The sequence below is a fragment of the Bufo gargarizans genome, chromosome 2 (assembly GCF_014858855.1).
Source record: "Bufo gargarizans isolate SCDJY-AF-19 chromosome 2, ASM1485885v1, whole genome shotgun sequence".
NCBI lineage: Eukaryota > Metazoa > Chordata > Amphibia > Anura > Bufonidae > Bufo > Bufo gargarizans.
The window spans coordinates 241,623,222-241,636,838 of NC_058081.1; the positions used below are offsets into that span (position 1 = coordinate 241,623,222).

The 13,617-nt window shown below is 39.9% G+C and overlaps 2 protein-coding genes across 3 annotated transcripts in view; one reads left to right on the forward strand and one right to left on the reverse strand.

Annotated features, from left to right (window-relative positions):
* CCDC146 (coiled-coil domain containing 146) overlaps nt 1-13,617 on the reverse strand; it is a 131,970-nt gene that overhangs the window by 93,225 nt on the left and 25,128 nt on the right. The window lies entirely within an intron of this gene.
* FGL2 (fibrinogen like 2) lies at nt 3,561-12,447 on the forward strand. The gene is made up of 2 exons (XM_044280151.1): nt 3,561-4,156; nt 10,455-12,447. The coding sequence occupies exons 1-2, from the start codon at nt 3,598-3,600 to the stop codon at nt 11,159-11,161; spliced, it is 1,266 nt and encodes a 421-aa protein (XP_044136086.1). The 5' UTR covers nt 3,561-3,597; the 3' UTR covers nt 11,162-12,447.

Below are 13,617 nucleotides of genomic sequence, written 5' to 3' on the forward strand. Positions count from 1 at the left end.
AAAACTTCTCTAGACAGAAGTGTTAGGTTTAGGGAGAAGCCAAATTTAAAGTGACATTTGATAAATGTGGCATACAGTACTCCAACACATCCTCAAGCAAAACGAACTTCAAATATTCCTCTCATGATAAATTCCCCGACAGTGTATATTTAGAGATCTCACTATAATTATTCTTTGATTGAATGATTAAAGGGGTTGTCAAATTCAGACAACTTATCCCCTATCCACAGGATAGGGAATAAGTGTCTGATCAGCAGGGGTCTGACTGCTGGGACCCCTGCCAATCATGAGAATGGGAGCCCGTGCTCCCTATCTGAATGGAGTGGCAGATACACCTGCATATCTCCATGAGACTGCCGGAAATAGCCAAGTAAGAGCGCTCAACTACATCTGGCAGCCCTATAGACCTGAATAGAGCAGCAGAGTGCACGTGTGACTGCCACTACATTTAAATGGGGGAAAAACAGGCCCCCGATCTGGTGATCAAAGGGGGCCACAGTTGATCAGACACTTACGCCATATCGTATGGATAGGGAAAATGTTGTCTTGATGGAACAACCCCTTACAAAATGTAAATGTCAAATTAAATTGGTTCCTTGAGGTTTGAAAATAAGGAATAACAGATTCCAGTTAGATAGTAGATTCCTTCGTAACAGAAATGATGCAAAGACAGCCCATCATAAAGTATATAATAACTTATCCAATTCGTCACAACAAAGTCACCAAAACAAGAAGGCAGCCATCTATGTTTCAAGCTCATGATGTAAGTCCAGCTGCTCACAGAAATCATGTACCCTAATTACTTGTACTTTAATTACATTTATTACATGTACTAAGATAGCAACATCTTCAGCTGAGTTTGGAAAATCATGTTAGATTTGGATTATGTACAAATGACTTCATACAGTTTAAAAGGGCCCAATTGAATTTGTAAATATCAAATGGGCATATAAAGGTCAACACATATTCCTTGCGTTGGTCTCTAGTCACTCAATAATGTACAGTCTATATTATAATTATTATTATTAGATTAGAGTTAAAGGGTGACTGAGTTTTCATGGGGATCGGAGTCTTAGATCCCCACCGATCGCTAGAATGAGGAGAGAGAAGCACTTGCATATTGCAGTAATACATAATAAGGAACAGTTATTAAGGATATGTTCGGGCAGAAGGCATTTAGGGTCATGACTGATGCTTCATTACAAAGACAAAGGGGAAGATTTATCAAAACTGGTGTAAAGGAAAACTGACATTTGGAAAATGAAAGGTGGGATCTGATTGGTTGCTAAGCCAGTTCTACGTTACACCAGTTTTGATAAACCTACTCTGAAGAATATTGATAAATCGTAAGCATGTTAAAAGTAGCACCTAACACCGCCCAACGATTTAGTGCCACATAATCGTCTAGAAAATAAAAGTTTACCATGTACTTGTGTGGAGAATTAATGTTTTTACATTTTCTACATGAAACCTAAATGTAATAAATACAGACTTGTCTAAATGTTTCCCACGTTTCCCTGATGTAATTATATTTTTTGATTCAGAACCGCTGAATACTGACCATTTTTGTATATACTTTTAATTACCAAAATCGTACATTTCTATCAGAAAAATAGCTGTAAAGTGGCCCATTTTCAGCCTTAGCAACAACTCCTAGAAGAACACAAGCTGGTGGTGGCAGCGTAATGGTCCCGGGAATGTTTTCGTGGCATTCTCTGGGCCCACTCATATACGTACACCCAAACATGCTGATTGTCTTCCCTGGGGCAGATGGGATCTTCTAATAAGACAATGTGATATGTCACATGGATAGAAATGTCTGACATTTGTTGAAAAAGCATGACCAAGACTTCCAAGTACTACCCAGGCCCCCTAATTTCCCAGACTTGAACCCAATTAAGCATCTGTGGGACAACCTCGATTGTCGTGCTCGCTCTAAGGATCCTCCCCCAAGTAACCTCCAGAAGCTTTGGGATGCACTGTATACACCTGTGACAACCTTCCAGGACCTCATTAAGTTACTCCCAGCCCGTCTAGCTGCTGTCTGTGCACACAGTGCTTACTCTGGATATTAGCTGGTGGTCATAATAATGTGACTTATTGTACAAACTACCCAATTTATGATAGATGCATCAGGTGGCAGAGGTGACTTCTGAGCACAGAGGCCGGTCACTCAGTAACCTCTTTCCTAGGGACTTGCCTTCTTGACGTTAAGGCATCATCCATCATCTTGCAGCATTCCGCTACTGTGTGAGCATGTATGCTACTTTAACACTCTCGTTTGGAGCGGATCCGTTCAGATAATGCAACCGTCTGCATCCGTTCAGAACGGATCCGGTTGTATTATCTTTAACATAGCCAAGACGGATCCGTCTTGGACACCACTGAAAGTCAATGGAGGACAGATCCGTTTTCTGTTGTGCCAGATTGTGTCAGTGAAAACTGGCTCAGTTTCGTCAGACGGACACCAAAGCGGAATGGAGACGGAACGGAGGCAAACTGATGCATTCTAGGCGGATCCTTTTCCATTCAGAATGCATTAGTCCAAAACTGATCCTCACAAACGGAAAGCCAAAACGCTAGTGTGAAAGTAGACCTTTTCCTGACTCATAAAGCTAAGACAGCCCTAGTCCAAGTGAAGAACGAGTCAGCAGGATACTGCCAGGGTCTCCATGACAGAACAGTCTGAGGCACAGGCTAGGCTGTGGTCTACTACTGAAAAAAAATGTGTGGTGTAGTTTTAGAGATTTGTGAACAGGTGTCTGGTAATATTTGTATGTACCGTAGCTGTTGCTGGGACCTCAGAATGTATTTTACTGGTGGGCCCTAGGCAGTTTGACAGTGGCCTCATATCCAGAAACTTTAAAATTCCTGAATGAGGAATTGATTCAGTTTTACTTGAGGGTACCTTTCCAATGCAGACAATGAAATCTGCCCCAAACCCACATAATTTCCATGAGTATTTTCCCAACAAAGTCCACACAAAGTCTACCTGTTCTACGTTATGACCCCGAGCTGCCTGCCCTGACTGTTTATCGGAATGCACAAACTCTGCCTGCCCAGACCTCGTCCTGCCCCTGACTACAGTTTTGCTTGATCCCAAGGTGCTACATCAGTTGAACACAGACTACTCTAGGAGGTAGCAGCCTGGTAGTTCCCCTGAAGCAGAGTCCAGATCCCTGTAGAAGGTGAAGACCAGGGGGCCACTTAGATAAAGCCTCAAGATTGTGTTTAAAAGACACAGCAGATCCACATCAGCTTCGTAACAGCTACTTTTTTTTATGTGAGCTCATGTGTGTATTACCACCACACTATACCAATTATGAGGAAAAAACACCAACTGTAAATATAACAATCACGTAATTACACTTTATCATTTCACTTTTTTCATTCTTACTAAATCTATTTTCAGCTGCTGTTCAAATAGAAGACTTTTTCTTCCTCTATCACTTTGTCAGGAAGTTCCCCTTCACATCTATTTGACAATGCGTAGCAAGAGCTCCCACCCATTTCTGAGAACAGTACATGCCTCATGTTGCCGCACAGCCTGCCCATTCTATATAAACTAAGCTGAGCCTCTCTCCATACTCTGCAATCATGAAGTCTCTCTTGGGTCTTGTAACCCTTGCAGCCTTGTCAGCGGGGCTAGCTGGTGCACAAGAAGAGATTGTTCCAGGAGGAACACTTGTCAATGCTTGTCCCATCAAAATGAAGAATGGAGGTAAATGTGATGAAAATGGGAATTGTCCCTACCAAATAACTTTGCCTCCAATGACAATTCAGTTACCTAAGCAGTTACAGCTTCTTGAGAAAACGCTGAAGGAAGTACAGAAACTTAAAGAAATTGTAAATAATCTCAAGGAATCATGTCAGGATTGCAAATTGCCGGCAGATGAAACAGGGGAGAAAGCGTACACTGAGGACCCCGAAGAAAGAGGACAGGGGAATCAAATACAAGATCTGCAATCAAAGATGAAGAAAATGTCCATAAGTCTGAAGAATGCACGGACTCAGATTACCAACTTGCAGGATCAGATGGAGAAGATAAGTATGAACAATGTGAATGATTACATTGACCAGAAGATGGCAAACCTGTCATTCATGTTTGGCAATGCAGACAAGTGTTCAAACTGCCAACTAAAGGAGCCAGTTCCAAGTAAGTCTTTCTATCTTTCCAGTTCAAAACTAAAGGTTCAACACATGTAACTTAATATTTGTGCGTCCCTTCTGATACAATCATAGATACAAAGTAATCTCATATCTATCTATCTATCTATCTATCTCGCATCTATCTATCCCATATCTATTTATCTCATATCTATCTATTTATCAAATATCTATCTATCTATCTCACATCTATCTATCTCTCATCTACCTTTATATCTATTTATCTCACATCTATCTATCTATCTATCTATCTAATATCTATTTATCTCATATCCATCTATCTATCCATCTATCCCATATCTATTTATCCCATATCTATCTATTTCACATCTATCTATCCCATATCTATCTATCAAATATCTATCTATCTCACATCTATCTATCATCTACCTTTATATCTATTTATCTCACATCTATCTATCTATCTATCTATCCCATATCTATTTATCTCATATCTATCTATCTATCAAATATCTATCTATCTATCTATCTCACATCTATCTATCTATCTATCAAATATCTATTTATCTCACATCTATCTATCTATCTATCTATCTATCGATAATTTACCTTTATATCCATCTCACATCTATCTATATATATCTCTCTATCTATCATCTACCTTGATATCTATCTCACATCTATCTATATATCGAATCTATCTCACATCTATCTGTCATAAGTTGACACTAAAAGAATGAGGTGGCCTTATGTGTATCTGTGTGGTCACAGGGCCATGTACCAAAGGTTCACTAGTCTAGTATGGGCTACTTATTACTCTTGTGTATAGTATATATAGAAGTTTAGAAATCCAGAAATATATACATTTCCCTGACAAAAGTAAATAACAGTATGATAGGAGTCATGAAAGTGACATAGATGTTTAACACACAACGTTTGCCTACTGCTTTGTAGAGGTTATACACATAAAAAAGGAAGAAAAAAATCTAACAGAAAACAACATAAGACTGCCCGACAGTGCAAGCAGACTTTCTGGCAGGGTTTAATTCAGAACAGTTAGATGAACTGAAATCCACATTCATTTCCACATGAAGTCATTAAGTATTTCTAAGTTCTTATCCTTATACAAAACTCCAGTAACAAATATGCACAACAGACAGATGACAACAGGTTAAAGTAAAAGCGTATTCCAGATACATGATGTGGTAATACTGTTTACTCCTGGCACGGCAAGGAAAACTGTGGGAAACTAGAGATTTACAAAAGCCAATAATAAGGTCTATTTTAGTTTAAGAAAACAGGGTCTGTTCCAAGGGCTCTGTTCTCTGCTATGTTCTGCCTTCACTAGAGTTCACATAAGTCTCCTCTGAAAAGTCTGTATTTTTCTAAAAAATGACTTGGAGAATAAAAGGAAATGAGAGGTGACTTTAATGATGTGATAAAAGTGAATTTAAAAACAACAGAGGTGAACTAAAAAACAAAACAAGAACAGAGGAACAGGTGCATGTATGAGCTGGCATCCGCTTCACTTCAGCGGACCTGCTGTTTTCCACAAGAAGGATTTGGCATCTCATTTAAGTAAGTGAGAGCTCCACTTGCCAAGTTCAAATGACTTCCCAGGGGTTTGTTAAAGCTAAAGTGCTGTACACGCGGTAAGGAGACACGCAGGTAGCTCTGCACTACAGCGACTGTACTAGAAAAGAATGTTCAATATAGTATATATAATAAAGAAATCTCCAAAAGGGTCTTAAAGTAGCATCAGAATCAGTTATTTTTGCTGCTTTTCACAAGCTATCAAAAAACTATTTCTAATGTGTCTCATCTATAATGATAAAAGGAAGACAAAATTCTCAGAAGTTCTCCAGAGGGTTTCTTTGGGACCTATAGGTCATTACTGTTTGATCAGTGGGGTCTGATCTCCAGGATCTGTGCCTATCTGCACAATGAAAGGGAGTGCGGTACTAGGCATAGCTTCCAAGCCATTGCTCCTGTCTAAACAACTAAGGGGGCCACAAGAGTGCTGCAAGACCTTCACTCTGCTTATCAGCAGGGGTCCCAGAGGTCAGACCAATCAAAAACTGATTGCCTATCCGAAGGATAGGCCATCAATGGTTGAGTCCTGAAGAACCCTGGAAACTGAAATGACAAATATCATCAAGGTTTCTGAACAGGACAAAGAGCCCTTAGGTGTGGAACTGTACTGATCTAATATCTTTGCATTCTCTACTGCATATAATATATGACGGAACCATGCTTGAATCTAATATTTACTATATGAGTGTACATGAATTAAATATCATAATAAGTATAAGGCCAGGCATGGAAACAATAGTGCACTCTTCAGGACCCGACTGACCCCACCAGAACCCATCAGCCCAAAAAGTAAGCATGGGCTACTTGGCTCCAGAATACTGTCCTTCTATAGCCGTCAGAAGGAAATTAATATATAGGGAGGTAAGTATCCCAAGGGGTATTATATTTCCTTTTAGTACTACATCCCCTGATGACCCTGTTTTGTGCAGTGAAACATGTTGGTGGTACACCTGCATGATGATTGAGATCTTTTAAATAAGCGAGTGTCACTTGGACTAGTTATCCGGTACGCTAGTCCATAACAGTGTTAATAAAACTTAGTAATCACTGAATTGATACAGCAAGAATCAGAATGCAGTGACATCTATGACACCCGTATTTTTAATTTACCACTTTAATTAGATTCAGATACATTTTAAAAGAAATACGAAATAAAGGAACATTTATTTTAATTCACAGTTTCCATTAACGGAGGGCTAATTTGTCAGTGGGGTACTTTTCTCTTACTGAAAGGAAATATAATACTTTTGTAGCAGTCAACACAAAAGAGATAAAACTGCTATATAGATAGATAATCCAATGTTAATTTATGGCTGATGTGATACGAAGATGTAACCTGTTAGTAAAATAGTAGATTTGCACAATTAGGATAACGTATGACAGCTCTATTGTTCTCCTAATAGGCCTAGATAAAGATGTCCACAGATCATCATTGCACTTATCAGTCTCAGATCTCTATGTTACTTATCCTCCCTTCCTTCTCTGACTGGAGTGATGGCCTGACTGAGAAATTCAAGGGAGGCTGTTTGCCATACTAAATGTCGAAACAAAGGAGAAAGAGCTGGGACAGGAAGTAGAATACATACAATTACTATAAAAATTACATATAGCCAGAAAACTCCAACAATTCTTGTAAAAGAAAAAAATACATTGAATAATGAAATATAGGCTGTTAAAATGTGAAATTTTTTTTATGGTAGTGTTCCTTTAAAATGGTATAACACCAAAGCATAAGTAAAATCTCTAAAAGATATTCCTAGGGAAGGTTGATGTTATGCTTAAGGTTTCATTGCTATATAATAATGCTTTAACTGATTTGGTAGAACGTGGTGGAATCCATGAAGTCCTGCCCAAAATGTGAAATATATGCATAGGTGAAGTAAGGATAACCTAATCAAGATATGAGGGGATATTACGGTATATTTCTGGTGGAAACTTTCCTCTATCCAGGTCTGTAGGAAAAGCAAACATTCAGCCAGAAGTAAGAAGTACCTTCACACCCTTTGTAATTTCCATTTTCTAGATGTTCATATAAAGCAAATGAAAAATGATACCTAATATCTCGATCTACTAAAGATCAGGTTAGCAAGGTTAGCCCACTAATGCGTAATCACACACAGTACATAGACTCCACACTTCCTATGCTATTTGAACGCTTCCTAAATGAGATCAGGATGAAATATTGCTGTTTATGATATGTTTGGGACATAAGGTTCAGTTCAGCTCTGTCATTTCCTTTACCCACTTAACCAAAGAAGGTTATGGACATTGCTACATCTATAACACTTTCCTATCTCTCAGAACATCTGGAAAGCTAAATGTCCGGTGGATTATTCGATAAATAAAAGAGGAAACCAATGTGCTGTCAACTTGTCCACCCTTTCCTTTGCAACACGCCAAATTTTATGCTTAGTGATTCTCCGTCTTATCTGTTTTTCTTTTATATCTAAGAACTTTTTTTTTCAAATGCTGAAGTTAAAGGGATTGTCCGGGTTCAGAGCTGAACCTGGACATGCTTCCATTTTCACCCAGGCAGCCCTCCCTGACTTGAGCACTGGAGCAGTTCATGCTCCAACGCTCTCCTTTGCCCTCCGCTAAATCGCGCAGGGCAAAGGCATTTTTAGGAGTTTTGGTGACGTACCGGGACTGCCAGGAAGCCCAGTGACATCAACGGCACTGATGGGTGGAATTTAGTGCTGCCCTAGCCAGTAAAACGGCTAGGGCAGCGCTAAAGCCCGCCCATCAGAGCCGGTGACGTCACCGAACACACTTCCGGGCGGAAGCTTCCGCCCAGCAGTGTGTTATGATAAACAAAAGAGCCTGTGCCCTGCGTGATCTAGCGTAGGGCAAGGGAGTGCATCCGAGCATGAGATGCTCCGATGCTAGCCTCAGGGATGCTGCTGGAGTAAAAATAAGGGTATGTTCGGGTTCAGCCCCTCTAAGAATGAGAAACAAATATCAGAAGGTGTCTGAACCGTTACTGTCCCAGTACAAACAAATGCAGACATCAGTGTATAATAAAGGAAAGCTCCTCTTTTAGAGATTGTTTATTTTCATACGGTTTGGTGAAGGGTTCAGAGGAATACAGGATAATGGCTAAGGGCAGACGATTCTGGCTATCTTTTTTTTTATTTCAGCTTAGACTAGCTGCCAAGGAAAACACAACTTGTATTTTATTCAAATGCACCCTGCTAATTTCTAGAAAATTCTTCTTGTGACTCTTTAACCTTTCTGGATTCTCTTGACCATGGAGTGACGTCACCTAGAGAAAATACAATTCTTTTTTTCCATCTTAGAAACTTTTAATTACAGGAGAGCTTTCCTTTATTAACTCTATACACTCTATTCAAGCTATCCCCCATCTTATAACTAACTGATTGGTGGGGGTGCAACTGTTGGAACCCCCACCAATCTGGAGAATGGGGTAACCACCCCTCCGTCCTGATGGAGTGGCAGGCCACACATGTGCCCTGCTGCTCCATTCATTCTCTATGGGAATGTCAGAGATAGTCGAGTACAGCGCTCAGCTACTTACTCCTAGCGGTCCCATTGAGAATGAATGCAGTGTCTGGCCTGCAGCTTCATCAAGATTGGGGATAACTTGGAGCAACCCCTTTAAGACATAAGATGTCCGAGCAATAGAGCATAAGTTTATACAGGTTTACATATTATCAGAACTTAGAAGTTAGACAGTAGTAGATATATAACCATGTAAGATCATGTTGCCTCAAGAATATAAAAGCGTAGGTTGTGATAGGTCCCCTCCAACTCCCGGAAAAAAAAAACACCCCATATTTGCAAAGAGCATGCCCATTTATTCACATAGTTACAGAAGGAGTAATAAAAGAGCAATGTCCCAATACAGAGTTCTAAGATCAGCAGAGCTAGTGCTTGAACATGGTTTTTAATGATTTTTTAATAACTCACAAGAAAACGTCTGAATGTGTGCAGGGATATTTTTAAAGAGGTTTTCCCCACAAATGTAATCCCTTTTTTTTTTTGCACACATATCTGGAGGAAATTCACATTCTGTAGGTGGGCAGTAGCTCACATGAGGCAAATAAGCAGCTGCATCTCCCAAGGTGCATTGCAATTAGCTGTTGCTAACCCCTTCCTCCTCTGTATAGAAAATAATCTGCCACATATAGTCCCAGAGATACTGTACATATGGTATGTAACACCACAATTAAATTCTCCCCTCTTTAGAGAGAGACATAGCCATTTATGAGTAAATGAAAGGTGTCTGGGCCACTTCACCTGCTTCTTTATGAGATCACTACACCTGCACTAAGGGGAACAATGCTACAGGGAAGCTACTAAGCATGTTAGGCCCACCACCGAATGGACCAGATAGATAGACAGCAGGAGGCCCTACCAAAGAGGAAAATGTTATGTACTTTAAAAATGAACAATGGGGGTCATTTATTAAGACCGGCGGTCTTAATAACCCCTATAGCTGGCAGTGGATCCTCCGAAGTTATGAAGAGGCACCGGCCTCTCCATAACGTTGGCGTATCTAGCGCCGGTCTATATGTAAGCCAGCTTCCTTGATGACTTACAATTAGACCATTCGTCAGTATTTAAATCTTGGAACAGCCCTTTAAATTTTCAAATAAAGTTGCTGTACAACACTACAAACCTATGAGAGACGATTCTTTTATGTGTTTTACAACATCTTCTGCAGTGATTTCATTCAACTGCTAAATGGTCCTTTTTATCTTTGTCATTTCTAGGCATACAGCTTATCTTCAAAGACTGTTCGGACTACTACAAGATGGGCAAAAGACTGAATGGCATTTACCATGTCATGCCAGATCCAAAGAATAAGACATTTGAAGTCTTCTGTGATATGGAATCTATGGGTGGGGGTTGGACAGTGGTGCAGAGGCGTATAGATGGCAGTGTAAGTTTTAACAGGACATGGGTTGAGTACAAAAATGGTTTTGGCAACCTTAGTGGAGAGTTTTGGTTGGGTAATGATAAGATTCATCTCTTGTCCAAAAGCAGTAACATGATGCTGAGAATTGAACTTGAGGATCTGAAGGGTGTGAAGGAATATGCCAATTATGAGCAGTTCTATGTGGCCAATGAATATGTGAAGTATAAATTATCTGTCAGTGGCTATAGCGGAACGGCCGGTGATGCACTTCACTTCAGCAAACAGTACAACCATGACCAAAGATTTTTTACTACACCAGACAAAGACAATGACAGGTATCCATCTGGAAATTGTGGAGCTTACTATAGCTCTGGCTGGTGGTTTGATGCATGCATGTCTGCCAATCTTAATGGGAAATACTATGAGAAGGAATACAAGGGTGTGCGGAACGGGATTTTCTGGGGTACATGGCAAGGTGTTTCTGAACAGCAATTAGACAGTTTCAGGCAAACATTTAAGACTGTTAGGATGATGATCAGACCAAAAGACTTCTCACCATGAATGAAGACCTGATCTGAGACACTGTAAAAACATGCAATCAATGTAATAGCATTTCTATAAATGATCTTAGCTACTAATTAAAGTATTTTTAAATGCCCTAAAATTGAGAAATGAATATTAAAAGGGTGTTCTGGGCAGACAATTGTTAAAAAAAAAAAAAAGGGTTAAAAATGGTCACCTTCACTGATCCCCTGCTGACACTGCAGCTTTGTAATTCCTGCCTTGGCTCAAACCGCCTGAAATGCCAAGAATGGCCCACTCAGTCAATCACCGGCAGAGGTGGGTCTACTCCGCAGTCACATGGGGACAGATGAAGTGGCCACCCACAAAGGAGGCAGGGAGGGATGGCAAAGCAAATGGGTCAGAGTTAGTCAATGCAAAAAATGCAAGTGCTATAATTGTGTATATTTTGATTTGGCCACCCAAAAAATCAAACACAGATGTCCTGGGACAACTCTTTAGGTCAGATTAGCAATGTGCTACACGGGAACTAAGGGAGCCTTTCAGAAGCTCTCTCTCTCTCTTTTTTTTTATATTTGCATACACTTATATTAACCGGATTTTAAGAACTATTTCATGGTATAAAAATTCATTAGGAAGGCATGGTGCATTCATTTGTACGTGCCTCCATGCATCTTCTACTGAACATCTTAAGTTTCTTTTGTAGTCTTGGTCAATATCTTTATATCATCACATGGGCATACTGTGTGTTCTCAAGATTTTCAATGGCATTGGGCATGGATAAAGCTACTCATCAGTTCACAGATCGGCGAATGCTGATTCTATACCACAAACAGGTTTGAATCTATCTTCCCTATAGAACAGAAATAATGGAAGATAGAAGCACCAGACCCTACACGGCGTGATTAATTGTAACGACTGATACAAAGCAAATGGACCATTGGGGCCATCTCATGTATATGGCTGGTTATATAGAGAGAGATCACTTGTGGTGATCTGGATCAGGTACATCTATCACATCTGATAACATTCTCTCAGAAAAAAACATCTTAGATATGTCCTCCCGCCAGATTCTAGTCTGCTGATATAAATCTATAGTGTCCATTAAAATGTTAATTACGGTGTTCAATCAAGAAGTGACTGGATTCGTACTGCAGGATGAGAGACGATATGTTTATTGGCTGTAGGTGTCCATACGCTTTATGTATGCATGATGTACTTGTTTGTTCTTAGACGTTTATGAAGATAATATATTTTATTATACTGTTTGTATATTGTAAATAGGACTGTTCTAGCAGCATACAATAAATGTGATATGAACCATCTTTTTTCTCAGTGATTACTACTGAAACTGCACACAGTCCTAGTTCTACTTCCTACAATCAGACGTTGTGAGGTAGTCAGAGGTTTTCACTTCCCATACTGGAATGCTTGATATGCACTTCACTTTACCATTTTAGGGCTGAAAGTTAGTCTTGTAAAATATCTAAATAAACACGTCACGCGATGTAGAGTAGGCCTTGTTACTGGATAAAATATGTAATGCTAGTAAAACACAGATAAAAATAATTTAACTTATACAGTTTACAGTAAGGCAAACACGTTTAATACCTCAGAACTCTGTTAGGGTACTTGGCACGTAGCTATTATTTGTACATTTCTGAGTGATCTTAATGCCTTGTGTCTACTTTAAATGCTTAATTATCAATACAGATCGGTAAATGCCATTAGTACAGCATGGTGATACAAGATGGGTTAGGTCTCCTGAATTTTGCCTCCAGTTGCTCCTTTCTTCCACTCCGTGTATGTTCTCCATTTCCCAATAGAGTGTCACCTCCTACGGTACTCATTGCTCTCCAGCATCCATACCACCTTCCTCGTCAACCAGTTTGGTATCCTCTGCAATGTAAGGTGAACTCAGGCTGTAAACAGGTCTATTTTTTGGAAACTGAGTTATGTGAGTACTCTCAAGCTCTCTCTCCTCTTTGTGCGTATGGATACCCATCTTTGTAATCCTCAACCTCCTTTCCCTCACAGATTGGGCCATAAACTCAGTTTACCGTAGGACTCCTGCACAGGGCCACCCAGCCTTTACATTGTTTCCTTGTGGTTTTTGCACTGGTTCTGTCCTTCCCCAAACTCCCGCTGGCATCTCACTGAGGACCTCCTACAAGACCTACAGTGGATTACAACCTGTTGGCATCCCTTTCTGAGTATATTCAGTTAAACAAGGGCTCTGTGCATGATCCTGTAAATATTTGGGAGGTTCACAAGATCACAACCCACATCAAGCTCATTGCATTGGCTTCATCTCACAAATGAATTAACTTTGAGAAACAAGGTCCTCTTAAACAAGGAGCACTCCCTCCTGGACAAAACTCTATTCCCTACTTCTCTAGCCAGTCTGAAGGAAGCTAACCCCAAACACTACACTTTATATTTGGAACAGGTATAAAAATCCTAAAGAAACCTATTATAAATGAGATAGTAAAGCA